At 27.6% G+C, this 21,917-nt stretch overlaps 1 protein-coding gene across 2 annotated transcripts; it reads right to left on the bottom strand.

The window, feature by feature from the left end:
- Positions 1-3,301: 3,301 nt before the first annotated feature.
- On the bottom strand, positions 3,302-20,830 carry LOC116773610 (O-acyltransferase like protein-like). Of its 2 annotated transcripts, XM_061528750.1 has the most exons (14): positions 20,717-20,830; positions 20,423-20,561; positions 16,088-16,242; positions 15,413-15,580; positions 14,949-15,105; positions 14,176-14,278; positions 13,609-13,696; positions 10,749-10,915; positions 10,278-10,463; positions 8,127-8,306; positions 7,236-7,386; positions 6,602-6,782; positions 5,553-5,695; positions 3,302-3,613 (listed from the first exon to the last, which is right to left on the bottom strand). In XM_061528750.1, the coding sequence occupies exons 2-14, from the start codon at positions 20,484-20,486 to the stop codon at positions 3,413-3,415; spliced, it is 1,944 nt and encodes a 647-aa protein (XP_061384734.1). In that variant the 5' UTR covers positions 20,487-20,561; positions 20,717-20,830; the 3' UTR covers positions 3,302-3,412. The 2 variants fall into 2 exon arrangements, with proteins under 2 accessions (XP_061384734.1, XP_032521983.2); XM_032666092.2 differs by lacking the exon at positions 20,717-20,830 and having other exon boundaries at positions 20,423-20,598.
- Positions 20,831-21,917: the final 1,087 nt, after the last annotated feature.

Raw genomic sequence — 21,917 nt, 5'->3', positions numbered from 1 at the left:
TTCCTCTAATAAAGGTGCAGAGTAAGAAAAGTCAGAGTAAAACTAATAACTTTATAAATTCTTGTGCTCTGATATTCTTTCATTGGTAACATATAATTGTGTTTGAGGTACTGGTTTATTCTTGATTTTTAATGTTCAGCCTTACTTCCAATTTTGTCCTAGAAAATGGCTGAAGAAAGTATCTATAATTTTCAAATAAATGTTGATACTTAAATGTTGCCATTACAAAATAACAATGGTACAGTATTATAATTAATTATAATCAGTCATGAAAATAATTCTAAGGATTATAGTATATTATAATTAGCACGGCATAGATGGCGCCACTTGCAACAGTTGTGTTAATAATTTTTATACTTCTGGTATTTAAATTCAATCACAAAACATTTTTATAAATATAATATGCGGTAGACGGATAGGTGGTACTTAGTAAAGTTTTTATTTAGCGAATGTGTATTTTTCTTTCGTTGTAGAATGAATATTTGAAACACGTGTGTTTGACTATCCAAACTCGAACTCTTATATTTCACAAAAATCTTGCAGCATGAAATGAATGTAAATATTCATATAGAGCCCAACCATGTGTTGACTTTTAAAACATTGATTGAATTGAATCCGTATCGTATTAGAGTCGTGTTCCCCAAAAAGCATTTCGCAATTAAAAAAAACGCAGCAATCAGAAAATTGTACACAATCTAGACAAGTAAAGATAACACAACTGCAACGTATGCAATAAAATATTGGAATCGTATTTGTGAAAAAGGGTATTTATTTTTAGCCTAAAAACTGTAGCATAAATTTTTATAGGTACCTACAAAAGAGTCGCATACAGCTACAAGCAACAGATTGTCTGTTGGGTGTAAAGTATTCTTTATTGGCAAATTATTAACTACATTTTTATATGATTACACAGAAACAACTTATTATACTCATAAAAATTTAAAAAAACTGGTTTCTTCTTAAGCATATTACAATTTGCTTATAGGCAACTTACTTCATTAAGATATTGCTAACATAATTTATAAGGCGCGTATGTTTATTATTTCTATTAAAGTAATTTATTTATTTATAATTATAAATATTTTATACAGTATTTTGACTCGGTTTTGTAAAATTATTAATATAAAAAGGAACAACTGAGCTATAAATTTATTTTTTGGAATAATAATAAAACTACTTAAGAATTTGGCAGAAATCTTCACAGTTAAAATGCAATATTTTTCTTCAAGAATTCTCAACAACATTTTTAGTTGTTTTTCATCCGCAAAAATAAATAAAATTAGACAATCTATTTTAATATTTGAATGACCGCTTTTTGACATCTTGAAGAGTAAAAGATCTGTTTTTTCTTTCGGCTAAGCTCTGAAACAGGTGAATCTAATTTTAAGAAGCTTTTACTTGGAGATATCCATTACAGTAAAAATTAATACAAGTTACATAATCTTATAGATTTTTTTTATATTCACTTATGTAATCATATTCCGAGCAGACATGTCACGATCACAGCTCGAACCCAATACAATATAAATTACTTTTGAATGCAGTCTCATTTTTGAGTGATAAGTTTAGTAAGGGTCCGAAAACATAATCGAGATATTAATTAGGAATTATTGTTTATATTCTTTTTTAAGAAGTATCCTTATATTATTAACACTTTTCAAATTACTAAGACCATTAACTTATTTCACGAAAATAAAATTAAACAATAGTACCTATTGTTAGTGAACCTAATTGGTCGATTTATATACGATGTGAAGAATTTTTCTTACCGAAAATTGTACTGAGAGTTCAAAGGTGCATTTATAAAATATAATAATTTCATTTAACAATAAACCAATACAAATCTTTGTATTAGGTTCATTACTAATAATACCATTACGTAATAATATCTAGTACAGTCAGTTTGGCTCAGGTTTGACAATCTTATCCGAGATCTGCATGTAGCATGTTCTGGATGCGGTCTAGTTAGAAGATTAAGAGGCTGCCTCTTACACCGACTCGAATGCCTTTGTTGCATAGAATACAATATAGTTGTAACATAACTGACAAAATATTTTTGCTTAAAAATAAACTATTTCATCTAACTTACGTATTATTTTATTTGTCTTCTATATATGAGTTATAACACAGTAAACGATTCCTTCCTTGTTTGCTAATCCGATTTTGATAAAGCTTTATTTAATTAAGTGTTATTTTATTTTTGTATATATTAAAATATGCCACAGTTTACTAGAACTTTATAAAAGTGATGTTGAAATTCAAAATTAAGGATATTTTAAAGAATTCATTACATAAAGATAGATTAACGGGGCTATATGTTAACTCATTATTAGTTTACTTCGTGATATTTCTTCCTTCGAAATAAAATTATATATATATATTATTTTCCTATATTCGGTATAACAATTATCAATGGGCATGTAAGTAGTTGACATGTCAATTCATGCACTATGAGTTTAGCAAATCTCTCGTCGGAATACTCTAAAGATGATTTTACACTAGAGATACGAGTACAAGAAATGGACGGACAAATAAAAACGAGAAAATTATATACGGATACCATAATATCAAAAATCCGATTTATTTAATTGACATACGATTCAATTTATTTTCCTTATTTTTTTTAATAACGACATGTGATCAGTCAAAAAAATACCATATTGTAACATCTATTTTATTTTCTGACAACATTTCGAATATCTCCTAAATCTATCGCGGGTAAACGCATTCATATATTTTTTGTATCAATTTTATTTTATTGACTTAAAAAATAAATGTATTGAAGCTAAAAAAAATATATAACCGGCAAGAATTTTAGAAATAAATAAATAAATAGTAAATTTAAATGATTTTATTTAAATTCTACAAAAATTTTGTCGGCTTTACATATTTGTGGATGCTTCCCTAATTGATATTTAAATAGATATTGACAAGATCATTTTAAATAGTGTTTACTTAGACAGAAGTAAAATACTACTTGGTCTTAATATTTTTACGATGTATGTAGTTATTAAGAGCGATTAAGTAAGATTTTGAAAATAATAATCTTTAAAAATTGAGAACTAATACCTAATAAACACTTTATATAAAAATTTAAAAATGGCAAGCATATATATTTATATTTATATGTCTGGTAACACCTTGTAAATAATAAAAAGAACATGTAACTGACCCAAATTAGAAAAAGCTTTGCGTGCTAAGTCTGGGATAATAAATAAGCTAGAATTGATACCTTTATAAATTCGCTAACACATTTTTAGCAAAATCATGAAAAAAAAAACCATTAAATCATAAATCATACTTCAGGTACATACATTTATTGATAAAACACAAAAATATAAAATCGTTTCCCTTCCTATTTTAAAATTATGTACAAAAAACCTTACAGATAATAAATGATCATATGTATAGCCTAAATATGTGTGGAGACTGTGGAAACTGAGACATTAGAAATGCCAGGTTTAACGGTCACCGTGTTATTTTCCTCGTGCTTCTTTTGTCTTCTAGAACCAAACAGTATCTTCTGTATTTGGCAGGCCGGAGCCTCGACAAACAGATGGAGAGGCAGTGACAGAAGATAAGTGGAGCAAACAATACCACAGAATAACATAATCTGCAACATTAAAATCTTTATTATACTTAAATCTTACTTAAATCTCAGCAGCGCCTTATTTGATTGAGCCTTCTGGACATAAGATTCATTAGACAATAGGATAAATTTGTCAATAATTCAAACTTTTGTTACAGCTCTTTCGATTTACAATAAATAAAAATTAAACAAGTGCGAGTCGGACTCGCTCATAAAGGGTTCCGTAGTAGCAAGTAGATGACATAATATAAAAGTTATTGTAGTGCGTTGTAACTTTGATCGATGATTGAAAAAAATAACTTGGTTACATAGTTACATAGTGTGTGTATGAACAAATGTATGAATGAATGAAAAATGAATAAAGTTGTATATGCGTTTTTTCAAAATGTATTATTTCTTAAAAACTAGTTATGATATCTCGTTCAAACCAATTGTCGTTGAAAGTGTCTATTTAAATCTACAGCATATATTTTTTTTAGTTATCTCACTCTCTTATTTTTAAAGTTAAGAGGAGGGGGACACTAATTTTTCCCCTTTGGATGCGTTTTTCTTTCAAACAAAAGATTTTAACGAAAAATGGTTTTAAAAACCTTCATGTCTTTTTTAAAGCCCTATCCATAAATACCAATCGCGTATAAGTTAGCTGAAAAAGATATTTTTTTAATCAGTTCCATGTATGGAGTGCCCCCGTTTCATTTTTAAATTTATTAATTTTTATTCAAATTTCGAATAGGGGTTGCCAGAACACATGAACCTACAAAGTTTCAACTATGTAGGCCCAACAGTTTCGGAAATAAATGGTTGTGACATATGGACGAACGGACGGACAGACAGACATGACGAATCTATAAGGGTGCCGTTATTTGCCATTTGGCTACGGAACCCTAAAAAGTCAACTTCAATATCAAACAATGTTACAGTTTAAAAGTTAATTATCAAACAAAATATTAATCCTGTAAATTAAGATTTAAGTATTCTGTTGTCAGAAGTTAATCAAATTAACGATAATTAATAAAAAAAAAAACGCGTATAAAAATATTATCATTTAATTTATTATGTATTTAGGTATAAATGCCTTTTGAAAGTTTGTTTTTTTAATGTTAAAGATATGATTTACACTGTTAAAAGCAACACGCATTCAAAACTGATGATGTGATATATAATTCGAATGTCAAGTACTGTAGGAAATACATTTCTGTTATGTTTTAATGAAGCAAAACTACCATACACAAAGTGAGTTCATATAAATGTAGCAAGGTATGTAAATTTCATCACTTTTAAAGATGTATGAGTTACTTTTTCAAATAAATAGTTAAAAAGGTATTGAAAGGCTTCAAAGCGTTCTTTATTAGCTTGAGAATTTCAAAGCTCAAAAATGCAACTTCATTTCAACAAAATCCGTTCTGGAGTTGAGATGTGAATCTATTCAAATGAAGGTATAATCTCGTTTCCATTGGAATTTGAAATTAAAAATAACTCCAGGGAATAAGCCATACCCTTCTTGTATCCGAATGTTCGGTTTAGTTTATATTTACCATATATAAGTTTTATATATAATTTTAAATACAACTTAAGGTCATTAGTTTAACTGTTTATTTTAGCTGAATACAAATACACTGAACACTGTATTATTTGCTTAGCATTGTAATTAGAGTAATGCATTGTTTCGGTGTTATAGTTAAATCCAATATTGACATGCATTTAATAATTATTAAGCTCTGATTGTCTTTAAGTGTAATGATTTAACAAGGGTTGAAAATATAGAATACAATTTTTTATTCGATATCACGGTCGTTTCCGGATTTTGTATGTTTTTAAATTGTATCCAGTATAAAATAGCCGGTAGTTAATATCTTGACCAATTTAGAAATCATTTACATTATTTTCTATGACAAAAGCCACTACAATACAGGAACAAAATATTTTTTTTTTAGAATATAACATTTTGATCAATGGTACTTACAGCAGTGTAATCAGTTGCATAAAAAGACCTTCTCATTTGGCCACCGTAAGTTCTGAGAACGGTCGCGTGCAGCAACATAGCACAATAGGATAACCTACCCAGAGGTTGTAATGGGCCCCATTCAACCGCACCAACGTAGATCCCTACAATGAAATTATGTGAATAACACTATATTGGTTTACGTAACTCAATTACAGTTTAATCCTGATATAAAATAATAGCAATATATCTATTTATAGAATCGTCTTTAGACGGCCCTAAGGCATGAACATCAACACATGCAATAAAATAAAAGTACTAGTCATATGTATAAAAATTACACTACACCATAAACAAGCAAATAATACATAGTTAAAATATCTACATAGAATCAGTAAAAAAACTGTGTTCAATTTAAAAGCTGAAAGTAACGATACTTATTATTTCTGAAAAATATATATTTTATAATACGAAAAAATTATGAACTAAATTTTACAAAGAACCATCGCTTCCGAGCAAATTAACACATTAATGCCACAGCCGTTATTTCTATTGAAGATCGCACAACCGTAGCATTACACCCGCATTAAGGTTTCATTGTTATCTAAGATTTGTAAGAAATCTTCTTATCTTTAACGAATCAAACATTCGTGTTAAAATATCAGGACGTGTTCGTTCTTTGTTACGTTTGAAAGGTGGGAGTGAGAAGGTTCAAGGAAATCTATTTTAATGGCTGAATAAACCCAAATACTGTTAAGGCTCGGATGAAATGGGATAGGAATTTCAGAAACTATTTTGCATAGAAAGCAAGGATTAAAATTATATCGGAAATCATTTAACTATTAAAAACGTGACATGGTTTTGCAATACTTTTTTGTCTGACTGTACTTAAATAAATAATTTCGATTATCTTTTAATGTTGCATTCATTAAAACTAGTTTTGTTTTAGCATTAAAAGGAATAAAGGTTTTACCTTCGCTCTACATTAAGCAAATTTCCAGTCATCCGAAATTCGAATTAGAATTAAAAAAATAGTGGATTTTTCTGATGAATATATTAAATATACTTACTGTTACATCTATAGAAATATCCTATGACGAATACACAGATAGCAAGCGCGAAGAAGTTTTGATTCAAAGCATTGAAGACAGCCGCTTCAAATGCTGATGCCTCCCGATGATGAAGATCCCACCCCATGAGGACAGTTCCCATTGCTACTGGGATAGAGATGACGAAGAGGACTTTGAGAAGCTGCAGCAGGAAGTTATATTATAATAATTGTATCGTGTGCCAATGGTTCCCTTCTCAGTTTTTAATCCAGGAAGCATGTTTGACGTGAATAATGTACAAGTTTGAGGGTGGCGACAAAATAATTGTAATGTGGTAAGAATTACAAATATTTTACTTTAACATTAGCAGTTTATAAACACATTGCATAAACATTACTTTTATTTATAACAACATTTGTAATGGGTAAAATTAGTATTTCAAAGATAACAAATTTTGTTATATACACTGAATCTTATAAAATAACTTGTGATTCAAATTTTTAAGTTGCTCTAAAAACCTTAACTTATGATATTCTTTTAATTTTAACGAATCCCAAAATATAGTTACTATTAAAGATATTGAACTGGATGGAACCATTGAATAAATCTGCGTAAACGCCAACTATTTACAATTTCATTTATGTAAATTACTTACCCAAGATTCGCCTAAATCCCATTTCTTAGTCTGTGCTTTATGGTAAAACCAGGCAGTGAGCACTCCAAGATGATACCCAGCCCAATTTCCTTGCGCAGACACGTACGCATGGTAGAAAGTGTCGTTGTAGCCGAAAATGTCTCTTATGGACCTGAAAATAAGGAATAAATTAAAATCATCTTTTGTAATAGGTCTGATGATTACGGTATTTTCTCGATCTGTGAAAGGACAAATACCAAAATTATTATAATACCCTTTTCGACAGTGTATTTGAATATTTGCTTTGACCTTTTTACATAAAAAAAAAAAACAAAAACTGAATTAGTATTGGCTTATAAAATATCCTATTTAAAAAGGCCACTATTTCGTTGTATGTTCATGTTTCAAATTACATAACGATAATATTAGTTTCTTAAAAGACTGCAAACAGAACAGTTTTGATGCAATCAATTTCAAATTAAAAGGAAATAAATTCAGTTTAAATAGTGTGACGCCGATATAATTAATCTTGTTTATCGACACATAAGCCTACGTATTGCGAGGTAATTTACCGTCTCACTATTAAATGTATGTTTTGGATAATCTTGCTGTTTGGTTTGAAAATTAATGGAAAGCATTTGTCGTAGTAGTTTTGTTAATCATATCTATATGTATATATTTTTTCGTTTCTTCGAACATATTATATTTACTACATAAAAATAAATAAGCTTAGTATATAAAGGAGGTTATGGAAGCAATAAAATAAAATTACCACTTTTCGTGTTTGCATATTCATGTCTATACGAAGCAGGAACCTTTGATATTTATGTGCAATATCTTAGAATTTTTTTTGGTATGTATAGATTAAACAGTAGGGATTTTTTTCCAATAACCAACTTTGATTCAACTTACTCTGGGAAAATGCTAACTCGTATTGGTAATAGATTCATAAAATAGCTTTGCAGAAATGGAATAATGAGACTAATTATCATCACGCCGCTGAGAACAGGAGCTCCGAATCTCGGCCACTTCCAGATTATGAGCAAAACGACGAGTGTTACGAAAAACAGCTGGGTGTCGGTACCAAGATACCTGAAAGAATGAGAATATGTGTATAGAAGTGAATGTATTCCTTTAAATGTCCAATGATTGACATTATTTCTGATTGTCTTTTGTTTTTGTTGCTATTAAATGGTTTCGATCTCGCAGATGAAGACTTTTCTAACTTGGAAGAAGTTAAATGAAAGATATGACTGTACGAATTTGATGCCATACAAAATATATTATTTATTAAATAAATTAATATTTAATTAATACATCAAAATTTATTCATGCATAAAGAAGCAACGTTTTTTGAGCAAATATATCGATTAAATGGCTAACACTCAAACAGACGTCCTGCAAATTAAATTAACATTTGACAATAACAAAGTCTGTTGTAATAATTAAATGGTTTTACGAAATTATAACTGACGAAGTTACCGCTTGCACAAAGTTAAATTGTCGAGATAAAGTCCGAGAGTGTATCTTGAACTCAGATCTGAGAAGTTAAATAATCTCTATAATATAAATATATATATATATATATATATATATATATATAAACTATACCAAGTCTGTCCCTAAAATTAAAAAAAATGGGGATTTATTCATTTATTTGAAAATTATTTATTTTGAAAAGTACATTTCAATTACAATTGTGAAATGTGCAATTAAAAATTGTCAAAGCACAATTGAAATAATTAAGTAACCAGTTATAAAATAAAAGTTACAATTGTTAGTACTTATATAATACACGAACCGCCAAGAATAGAGGTGACAATAAAAGCATTTAAACACGTACCATTTGCGTAATTTCAAAGTGAACCTACAGAGCAATCTCGTTGGAGGACATCAGATTTATTTTTACTCAATGTTTTTTTAGCCTAGATTTCTCATTGTTTATACGATTTCATATCAGCACATTAACGTTGTGTACACTATATTAACATTCGTAATATATTAAACAAAATATATTAGTTCTTTTATTTCTTTACTTTTAACAGCGCTTTCCAAATTTAAGTGATGTAATACAAACAATATAATATTCAACACGACAATCTATTAGCTATGTTCCATTACGTGCCTAAACTCTTCTTGTTATTTAATATTATATTCTAAAAAAAAATAAGATATTAAGTTTGATTATATTATACCAAAAATAAAAATTATAGGTAGCGTGTTTTACATGACTTTCTATTATCAAAACGAATGTAATAAATTTTGACGTGTTTGCATTGCACTATACTTATACAAATATATATATATAACTTTCGCCTATAGTTTTTAAGATCATCTTTATTCAGAATGGACACAAAAAATATTTGTACATACAATTGAAATAAAAAATAGAACAGCCTAAGCGCTTTTTATAAGTTTTGCACGGTAATTGTAAATGTATACTTTGTTCACACGAAAAACGTCTTTGGCATCTCTTATATAGATAGATAGATCTTACATAGATCCTATTATAATGCCATAGAATGCTATTTATTTGAATGTTTATAGCAAAATTAGATTTAATTAAAATTTCAGATCTAAATCATTCATAACTTTAATGTTTAGAATTTGTGCTTTGAATCTAGGTGTGAGGTAAATTTTATGAAATTGTCATGTATTTTAGAGAAACCGCTAATTAATTTAATAGCATATTTCAAAGTTTGTTCCAACAGTTAATTATTTCAAAACTTTGTTTTAACCGACACTAATGACAGAGTTAATAACAATGGAGCGTTATTTGTGTTTGTCGTAGTAACGCTTTATATACAATTTAAGATCTCGAGAAAATTATTTATAAATGACGAAGTTTATATAGAAGTTGAATGTGGTCTTGTTTTTAACCGTCATTCCCAAATTGCGGGCTCTCAGTTGTATTATGTTATCTCGCACTTAATATTTTTTGTACCGATGGTCATCTTAGTTGGATTTGAATATTATCAAATTTGCATGTTGTAAAAATAAAAACAGTTCTTTGAGCAGGTATCAACTTTAACTAAATTAAATAACGTCGTAATCAAAACTTACCAAGCCTGTGGCAAACAAAGGTTTTCAAATGGGAACAAATTTGGCATCAGGATTACTAACTGCCACCAATTCTTTCTGCATAAGTCACGTTCGCGTTTCACTACTGCATCCCACATCGGCCCTGACCCCATGTGGGGCACCCAAGTCATGGCTAGAGCCATCACTACTAATACTGCTGGCATTAACCTGGAAAACATTTGATTTAGGATAAATCATTCATTCTCTATAATTCACTTTTATATTTTTCTACCCTTACTTTTAATGAGATGTTTTGATATAATCAATTTTTTCTAAATATAAAAAAAAAAATCATACTTTTGTTACTTTTGTCAGCCAAAGTAAAATTTTGGTACTTTTAATTACTCATACATATATAATGTATGATTTAATTATATTAGTACTTAAAATATTTATTTAACATGTCCTACAAGCAGAAGCAAGTGAATTAATATAATGTAATGTTTGATTTACCTGAGCCATCTATTGACAATAGCCATGGGAACGGTTTTGAGTGTGAACGGATGACTTTCAGCGTAAAGCAGCATTTTGTAAGCCATTAGAAAACCGCCCATGACGAAGAAAATTTGTACAATGACACGTGCATTGAAAAGAAGGGACTTGAAGAAGTCATCATACGACTGCAATCGAAAAATAACTTTTGTTTTCAAGAATAATAACCCATAAACAAAACAAAGCTACTGTTATTCATTATTGTAAATTTAATAAATAATTTTGATAACCGATGTTACAAAAACACCAAGTGTAGCCATTTGAATATTAATTGTTTTTCAATAATAAACAAACCTCCAGTTATATATGTATAAATTAATCAGATGTATTAAGAAAAGGTCTTATGATTTTCTCTTCCTTTTATTGATACTAGAGTCATAGGTATAAAATAGTTTACTAAAGATATGTAGGATTACACTTAGTGTTTTGTGTACTATAAATTTCATTATAATAAATATTTATTCGCTATTTGCATTTCGTTGTTAAAGTCAATGTAAAATATTCGCATACAATCTTATTCCATTAAAATCCTATACGATATCTACTTTTTAATTTTTAGTTCAATGTTCAGAGATATTTAGTTATCGTATATAATGCAATAATTCGCTTAAAATGACACACCGCATTATATTGTACAAATCATAAAGTATTTAAGTTTCACGAATACTGCAAAAAAGACTAAATAACTAGACATAACCACCACTAACGATACTGCATATAGCGGTCAGACCGCGTTAACTACAAATCATTTTGCACATATTTAAAGAGGTGTTTTTTGAAGAGAAAGCTTTAAAATTTTTACTCCTATACAGGAGTAAAGTATATCTTTATACATAAAATGTCTGCCAAACATAATATTAATTATAATCGCAACCCACACAAGTTTGTTTTTTTTTTTCTATTTAGTTTTATATGTTTTAAGTATAATTGATTTGTGTTAAACAATTGACACATTTTGAATAATTTTATTTTGGTATTTTTATAATGTTGCAATAATGAAAAACAATATTTTTTCTAAATAAACACACACGTGTATGTGTTTATACTCACTTATTAGATCGGACGTCAAAATTAATGTTATATTGCACGCAATGCAGTTGCAAGCGAATTACAACACAGCTCGGTCAAGCAATGATTTATTAGAAACACTATTTCGTTATCATTACAATATATTTATTTGTAATTTCAGAAAATTAATTTATTACGATTGTTTTTGTTCAATAAATAATAATAAATGAACTAAGTTAGATAAATTAGTTTGTGTGTTTTTGTATAACTAAAAGATGGAGATTATTTATTTTTACATTCTAATAGTTGTATACTAACTGTCAAAGATACAACTTTATTCACCATTTCAATGTAGCCTCGATCACAATCACAGTGCCGTCGAATACGACGAATATAAAGCATATTTTTCGTGCATATAAATAAAATATTTCATGATACTCCATAAATGGAACAAAGGTTGTGAAGTAGGGTGCTCAATCAACATTGAAATCTGTGCGTACAACCTCAAGACAAAATTAGTTTTTTAGTAAAATTAATTCGTCTAAATTCACTCCGATTAATTTGCTTCAAATGTACATTAAGTGTTTTCTCTAATTAACTATTTAATTAGATTCCTGTGTGTACCTTTAAATGGCTCTAAACAAATCCTTCCCGTTGTATGAATTATCAAAACCACGCATAAACGAACACTTGAAATTCTTTATGAAATTTGAAAAATAAATATGAAATTTATGAAATTTATAAAAAAGATGTTTTTCATTAAGTTGCGTTCTAATATACATATATTTTTTAGTCATTGCTCGTTGATTCTTTAGTAAAATAAGAAGAAACTATAACATATAAATTTTGTTACGTAGAGTAATAATGTAGAGCCTCTGACAGAAATATTGCGACTGTTTTATCGCATTCATATCTAGAGACAGTCTTACACTTGTAGAGCCCTCTTATTTTATCTGAATACCTCAGCGTTTTGACGAAAGTCCCCTACCACTGAGTGACGCCATATTTCATTGGATAATAAAAGACCCCCCGTTATGCGTTGTATACATCAATTGAATAAATGAAAAGGAAATATTTTTTCCATATTCAGATCTTAATTCAATAGGATATAATTTTGGTACTGGAATGAAGCCCAGGGTTATATTTGATTTGTCTCGAATGTATGAATAAAAAATAAAATAAAAATGCTAACATTGCTGTACACGAAGGATTTTTCATTTCTGACTTCTGTTCATAGTCCTAACCAAGAGTTTATTTCTATTTATACAATATTAAAATGATGGTTTTGATCCACTACCCATTTTCAGGGTCGTAAATTATTATTTGCTTCTAATATTATTTGGTGATACCAAATTACACCTATTGGGCGAAATGAGGTGTGAGCAATAAATAATAGACGCATATAATTATCAGTTTTATCTGTTACTATTCAGCGTTTAAATTTTGTAATAGCTTTCGGTTGTTTGGGTGAAATAACAATTTGTGAATTGCGAATTTACGAATTTCATAGAGTTTTGATCAATTATTGAATATAGTAACATTATTATTGAAATAGATTTAGTAATAAATTCATTTAGGAATATTAATAGTATTCATATGAAAATTATAAATAAATTTAAATTAGAATACTGTTAAATATGTAATTTTAAGTCTTATTAAAGAAATAAATTAAAATTCAATAATTCTGATGATCAGAAAATAGTTTTAAATGTTTCAAAATGATAACTACTGTAAATATGTCTATTTCGAAAATTATTCCCGTACTAAACGATACGAACAATTTATATTTTAACGTTACATAAATTCTACTCACATTTTCTATGAACTCAGGATTTTCGGTGTAGCCGTAACCGATGAAAATCATAGAGTGAAGGCCAAGAATCATAACCATTGTGTAAAACCTAAAAGAAAAAGACAAAAACATTTTTATTCGACTCTTCATACTTAATAATTTTGGAACTCTCGTATGTTCTTGTTTACCATTATTTATTTGTAATTCAGTGGCTTAGTATGTCAAGGAAATTCGATGCAAAAAAATGTTAATATATACAAACTCAGCTCTCAACCCATTCTATGGGACTTTATATTGAAAACATAAAATTTTATGTGATGGCTATGTACGACTATATCCAAAACCCTTTTCAGTTATAACTTCATAAGTAGAATATTAAAAATGAATCCTATCTTCTCATATATATTGACTTTACGCACAGTTGAGTAAAATTCAGTTAACCTAAAACCATTTTTTAGCTGCGCTGGCAGTAAGAGGGCTAATCTACCTTCCAAAAATAATTTTGGTTTAAATATATTTTTAAGGTTAGCATTTATATTTTTTTGTAGAGAGTTTTATCATAAGTACATAGTTAAAAAACTGTATTACCTCATTGCCTGAAAACATTTGAAGATTCCACCTTCAGCGCTGCCGCCATATTTTAAAGCCTTCCAATTTTTTTGTACGCAAAAAGCTAATATGTATCTGTTTTCTGAAATAGAATCGTTTAATATTTATCTTAGAGATATTTTAAATATAACAATCGATCTAGTACTTTATATATATTATTTAAATAGTATAACCACGATCAAAAAAGTTTTGTCCAAAAAGGTAAGGTAGTTTTGTTTTTTTTTGTAATAAAAATACAATGACATCGACACGTTCACTTACAAAACTGAAACACAAATATTATCGACTGATTGAGTCACAAATTTATCGAAAAAATGTCCTGTTCATTATAATTAATATTCAAAATATGTTCATTTGCTTATAGTATCCGATGTAATATAATTGCAAAATAAAACAGGATTTGCGTGTTCAATGTATTAAATATCTGTGATGGTATTTTAGAAAATGTTATATATTATATTTATTAAATTGAATAAAGAGCTTCGCTTAATGAAATTTTGATAAAGCAATCTAGATTATAATTTTACTAATAGACTGTCTTAAAATACCAATTATCTCATAAAATAAGGTATTATTAGTGGGTACATATTACGAAATTAATTTAAAGCAAATTGGTTGCTTAAATATATACATGAAATTATGTTGCATTTACTGGAAAATTCTTTAATATATTGATTCAAATTTTATGCGTTCTGTGGGCTATAAAAATATAATGGTAAAATTGTAAGAATATGTTAAACAAAAGCCCGAACCTTTCCCATTCTGTGGACGCCAAAAGAAATAATACACAGTACATCCAAGGTTGACCAAAAGTATTAATAATAAAATGCAACCGAAAACAAAATCTAGTGAATCCACCGGTATAAAGTCCTTTTGAGTTTTACAGTATCTTAATGATAATGTATTGACCTGAAAAATAAAAGCTTTATTTAATATAGTATTTAATTTTAGCTAAATGTGTCTTTTGGATATGTCGTGCTATTAAAAGCTAATAATATTTAAAAATGCAACTGTTTATAAAGGTGATGGAATAGAAAGTATATTATAGGTCAAAAAAAATATGGAATGGGCTTAATTAATAGGTGATATCTGTGTGTACTTTTTCAATAAATTTCACTGTTATAAATTCTACATACACATTGTGGTACATTTTTTAATTAAAATAAAAGCAAAGTACAGATAAATACTTTCAAATAAAATGCAAGTAAATGTTTACCTGTAAGCCATATTTGTCGTGGATGGTCTCATTGAAACACTTCTTCAAGTTCCCTACAAGTGTATCGGTAAAGTTTACATGGGTAAAGTTAAGACCGCACTTATCCCCACAGACTCCTCTGTGCAATTTTGAATGCTTGTAGTTCTTATAACTTAAAGACGAAAAGTTCTAAAAAGAGATTAATTGTTCATTAATATTAAACTTAATCCATTATATGTCTCTTTTATTATGAATATTTTTTTCTACTTGTATTACATTTAACTATTTATATGTGATACACACAAATATTTCGTCTTCCATTAGTCACGATTACTGCAAAGTAACCGAAACATCGGTTTAATAATACTAGAAAAGTTAAATAAAAATTATGTCTCAAATAAGAACATATGTATAGTTTTATATTAATGTTTATTTACTATTAAAATTTTAACTGTTATCATTGTAAAATATAATTTAATTTTTTATATAATAAAATATAAACATAACAACCTAAAGTCCAGGTTATAATTTTGCCTGTTTATTTTGCTTTCAGGCTTACATTTACATTAATTTGTATAGTTACTATAATGTTGATCGTATATAATAAGTAAATCTATTAATGCTATAATATATGTTAGATAATATATGAAATAATATATGTTAGATTTCTGAAAACAAATGTTATTTACACTATACCTGTATATATTTGTAGAGGGGTGTTTCATCTTCCAGAAGTTCAAAGTCTACGATACAGTAGATTGATTTCGGTTTTCGAAGGCACAAATCGAAATCATCCAACTGAGAGAGTGCAGGCATTGAATAATAGTCGAACGTTGCTTCTGTTGTTCCATCTTTGAAAAATATTTTATGAGTAGAATTAAAAAGATTTGAGAACTATTTTAGATTACAATGGTTTGTAAAACAATTTTGCTAGAAAATCTTACAAATTCCCTGACGACGTGAGGAGGTTTTGTAGAATCGGCAATGTTAAAAAATATTATTTAAATTAATCTTTTATTGAAATTGTTGTAATAAATACACGCCTTATATTTGTTATATTTTATAAAGTTATCCATTAGTAATATTGCAGTTTTCTGTATTTTGGATTCTAATCAAAAAGTAAATCACCCTTATCTACAGGTTAAATCAACTTATCAATGGAATTTATATCTTCATTCTATAAGATATTTGTCCTTGAAGTATCTATTCCTAGAATAAAAGAAATCTGTGTCCTGAAAGTACGTTTCATTTTTATGAAATTGTATCTTATCTTGTTTTTGTTTTTTAGTACATGTAAAAGATATGGGTTCTTTGATTTGTAAAAAAATATTATTCCTAAGGGTTCTTTGCTTTTGTAAGTTTCAGAAATTTTGTTGTTATTTAAATATATATATATATATATACAACGTTATGATTATCGGATTTGGAAGTTAAAAATAATAAAAAAGTAAACTAATAAAAATATGTATTTCTTTATACTTATACAAAACATGGACCAGTTAAAAATAACTATGAAAATAAACTCCTTTTTTAATATAGAATAGTTAAGTAGATCTTTTTTGTTAAGAGAGTTTTCTTCAGTGATATGATGAAAGCGTTTGCAACACGACAACATTAACTACTTATACTCAATGTTTAGCAAACTGTGACATTAGTTCATTATTAATGTGTTTTGCTATGCAACTAACTTTACAAATCGATTTTAAGAAGATATATCATACATGAGCAAGATAAATAACAGCAGAACTCCAGACAAGTACTTTTAACTTCGGTACGTGAGGGACTAACGAGCCAAAATTAATTGCGTTTAGACGGAAAATAAAAGAAAAAAATGTCAAAGATTCTCTTCAATGAGCACTTTATTCTCAATAGTTTTAAATGATAACCGATAAAAGTAATAAAACATGTTTCATATATAAAGTAGAAATTCATTTTGCAGTTTAAAATGCGAATTTCTTAACAACATCCTTACTCATTTAATGCAATATCCCGTTGAGCTGCGGTTCCAACTTTTCAAAATTAGGTTATTCTATATAAAGAATATTCTATGCTATGTTCATGATAGAATCTCACTTAATTAATTTCTATACAGTTAAAAATATGTTTTTAATACAGAATAATCTGGAGAACATATTTTCGATAATTATAAAATATATATCAGTAATTGAGTTATATTATATTTTTAATATTTAAACTCGGAAAGGGAATGTAGTTATTGTTCAATGCGTATCAATTGTAGTGTTAAGGAAAAATTTACCTTATTACACAGTAATAACGCTTACTTAGAGTCCGTACAATTCCTACACCTGATCGCGATCTTATTTGGAAATAACTGGTCTTATGAAACCCTGTTTGTGCTAATATATCTAGATTAACATTCCCGGCTAGATAAAAGTACTTAACATAATAAAAAAATGGTTTAAAAATGATGATATTCAAAATAAAATTATATATAAATTTAACGTTTAAGAAATTTATGTAAAAAATATTATATCATTATTGATAAGTTGAAATAAATAAAAATATTTGGAACCATTCAGATGCATTACAGATGTAAGCAAAAAGTAAAGCATTGCTTACATCTGTAAGCAAAATACGATTGTTTTTATTATATTTGTCCTATTCATTTTTGTGCTCAAAATATAATTTTAATTAATTTTAATGATTTTCCAAAAGATTTACCCTTGGATAAAAATGTTTGTATAGAAATAAAAAAAGCAATTTAAAGCTTGAATTTCTTTATATTTGGATCTTGCAACAAATATTAAGGGAACATGTAACGTATCATTCTATCTAAATGGATATAATAATAAAAATAAAAAGAGATTTTTCTATCCATTTAAAATAATTACTTAGTGTTGATGAGGATATTTCAATGATCTTTAAATTATTTAATAAATCTCATACACGCTTCAGTCGCGAAACAATATCTTATAATTTTTCGTAATGAAATTTGGTAACTAATTTCCCTCTATAACGCGTAGATTTTTATTAAAAATACTGTTAATTTTAGTATGAAAGAATGCGACACAGCACATTAAGGAAGTAAGCTTAGAAACAACTCAAGGAGTACTCACATGGGTTAATTGATTTCCTTTTCCAATGCTAAGGCAATGAGTTTGTGTGCAAGAGCTGTTGAAGCTAATAGTATTGAATTTTTTTGTTCTATATTTATGCCACGAAAACAACTTATTTTTAATACTTAAAAAACATTATAATTATTCATATTAGAAAGATTTAATGAAATACTCTTAGTGCAAGTTCAATTCTAATTTATTAAGTTTATTTCATACGATTATAAAATATATATGGGACGCTGTAAACGAAATTAAGAAATCATAGAGGTTTGTAGCAAACGGTCAAATGTAATAAATATATGTATGCCATAATTTTTATTTTTTCTTATAGTAAATTCAGAATTAAATCAAATACTCGTTTATCCTTTGTATTCGCCTGTCTTTAAAATATAAAATTGTTTGTATATTACTGACATAAATCTTTTGAAATTTCTTACTTTTGAATTAATTTGTCGAATATATAATACGAAAAATTTAACAAGCGTGTTCAATTTTAATTTTAAAGGAATTATATATAAAAAAATATATATATCACTGTTTTTTGTCTTTACTTGATCAATTATCACTTATTTTTATTTTTTCTTAGCAAACCATCGGTTAAAAATTGCAAGTTGTGAGTAAACACTTACGATTTCAAAACGATCTTGCAAACTAGTCTAGAAAGGGACTAAGTTTTGCAAGCAGTTACAATTCTGGTGAAGTCATGCCTAACTGGGTACTTCTTGTATGGCGATATTAAATAAAATGATATGTCTGAGTACTAATGTTTTTATCTTTAATGTGGTATAATTTTAAAATAGTAAATAAACAGTGTATACAGGACATAAATTATTATGGATTTGCATTTATCGTGTATTTGTATTGCAATAATATTACATACTTTTATCTTAAAATTACATATGTTCGAAAAATATAATATTCACTCTGTGTTATATAAGAGACTGTTTTATAATCTATATAATATAAGGAATATAGGCAGTATTGAAGAGATTAGCTTTGCTGCTATGCAATTATAATGTCATTAAAATCGATTCTTCACTATATTACGTACGTTAATTATTACTTCAATAACTTTCAATTATCGTTATAGTTAATTAAGAACCTTGACGTCATTGTGTAAATAATTAAAGGATAAATATATATATGTATATATATATTTTACATATTTATTTTATGTATGTATGTATGTTTATGATTTTGTTAATATACTCTTATTATAATTAAAATGAAATAAAAGTGAAGGTAAATTAGAATTATCGACCATAAAATTATCGCAGCCTTGTTATTGCTAGGTTTTAACGACACAAACAATCAGGTAACCCGATAATACGATAAATTTAAAACAGACCCGAATTATTTAAACGTTTTGACTCGTCGTAAAACGAAAAAAATAATTTATTTTCTTTAAAACTAATAATATCAAAATAAAATTGCAAAGAAAAAATAGGACAGTTGTATAAATAGGTGTATAATTTTTTTTGTAGTTAAAATTAAATTTGGTTGGAAAAATAATTTTAGTATAATATAAACGATCTTTTCGTTTCTGTTAGACAATTTGAAAGTAAACCGGTAGGTGAATGACCTCTTAGATAAGATACGCCTGAAATTTTTTTTTTTTTTGAATTTGATACAATGGTCAACATTTATTCCTTTTCCATTCATTGTTTATGTATTTAAAATAAGTTTAATATAATAAAAAAACAATATCTTTTGTCTTGAATTGGGTTGACAGTTATTATTTTAATAATAAAATAATTGAATTAATAAAAATTCATATGGTTTTAAATTTAAATTCTATTGCTTGAAATTGTATCATTTATAATATGAAAGTTTATTCATATATCCTTTTTACTAAATAAATATAAATTACAAAGAAAATTCGCGTCTTCAAAATCATTTGTAATTTATAACGTTAATGTGTTGATACAGGACAAAACTTTTGTTAATTACTTACCCTTTTCACTAATATTTTGGGCAAAAACTATGTTCACTGTACAAAACACCACAATCCACCTCATTTTGCCAACGACTGGGTGATCAGTAGCAACAGTCTTTGCGTTAAACCCCTCCAAGCTTGTTCAAAACTGCCGCTTCTAATATTCATTATTAATTTGCAAACTTAGCTTTCGCAATGTGACCCATTAAATTTGAAAAAAAGTGTTGTGTTTTAAAATAAATAAAAGTGTTGTATAAATGAAAAAAAAACCTAAATGAAGTAAAGATCAATGACCAGTGAAGTAGAACTTACTGTTGTGTAGTATTGAATTTTGTAGAAAGATTAAAGGAATTTGCTTATTATTAAGAAAATTTGTAATGACAATTGGAAGTACATCATCTGATGGTTCTCGAGATACTATATGATGCTATAAAAGCGAACATTCGTATTAGATGTGAGCAAAAATTTCCTATCAGCTAACATTGTAAGTGTAGGTATGTGTAAAAGCTATAATTAAACTGTAATTTTTCGAAACGTTAACAATCCTGTATAAATGAAACTAGTATTATTCGGATTTACTACGCGGATTTTATTATTTAAAAACTACATAATCCCGACGTTTCGGTTACTTTGCAGCAACCGTGATCACGGGCACACCTCGTCTGCTCGTGATCATGGTTGCTGCAAACGTCGGGATTATGTAGTTTTTAAATAATAAAATCCGCGTAGTAAATCCGAATAATACTAGTTTTATTTAAATGAATACTCGCGAAAATCTTAGATCTCAATCCTGTATAAATATTGCAATATCAAATAATTAATTTAGTAATGTATATAGCAGTGTAGTAGTTTAGAATATGTAGTAAATGAGAGTAGAAATTGGATTACGTTTCACCGATATCGTATAGGTCACGGTTGTTTACAAAAGTATGAATCCAATGAAGCGATGTGGAACGGTTCGCTGCAACCGCCTTTCGTAAATGATGTTTGTGCGCGTCGTAATTTCCTTCAAACTGAGATTTTTGTGTCTTAATATTGAACGGCTTTATGGACTGAATTGAACAATCCATTGTGTTATCTGTCATCTTTTAATACATATGTACGTATTCAAATGTATGAAATGGCAAACAATTTTAAGATAAATAAAATAATTGTGTTTATTATAATTTAATGGATACGAATTCGAGTTAGTTTTTTACGGTTAAAGAAAAATTTTACATTTTACATATCCTTGTATTTATCATTTTATTTGATGATATTCTTAAATTTTGTATTTTATATGGTAAAGTAGTAATTTCTGTAAAAAAAATTCACTTTAGATAAACCCTCATTATGAAGCAAATACTGATGTAAAAACAATCTGAGAAAATAGAATGTTAAAAGCGTATTCTTTTTCGCACTCACTTCAGAGTAATGGAGATTGTATCTGGTTGTTATTAAGTTTTCCAACTGCATTGAATTTAAGCTTACCTATAATTTTGGATATAAAGACTCATATATAAAATATTTGTGA

Source organism: Danaus plexippus (genome assembly GCF_018135715.1).
Source record: "Danaus plexippus chromosome 22 unlocalized genomic scaffold, MEX_DaPlex mxdp_27, whole genome shotgun sequence".
Lineage (NCBI taxonomy): Eukaryota > Metazoa > Arthropoda > Insecta > Lepidoptera > Nymphalidae > Danaus > Danaus plexippus.
This window is presented reverse-complemented; position numbering and strand designations above follow the sequence as displayed.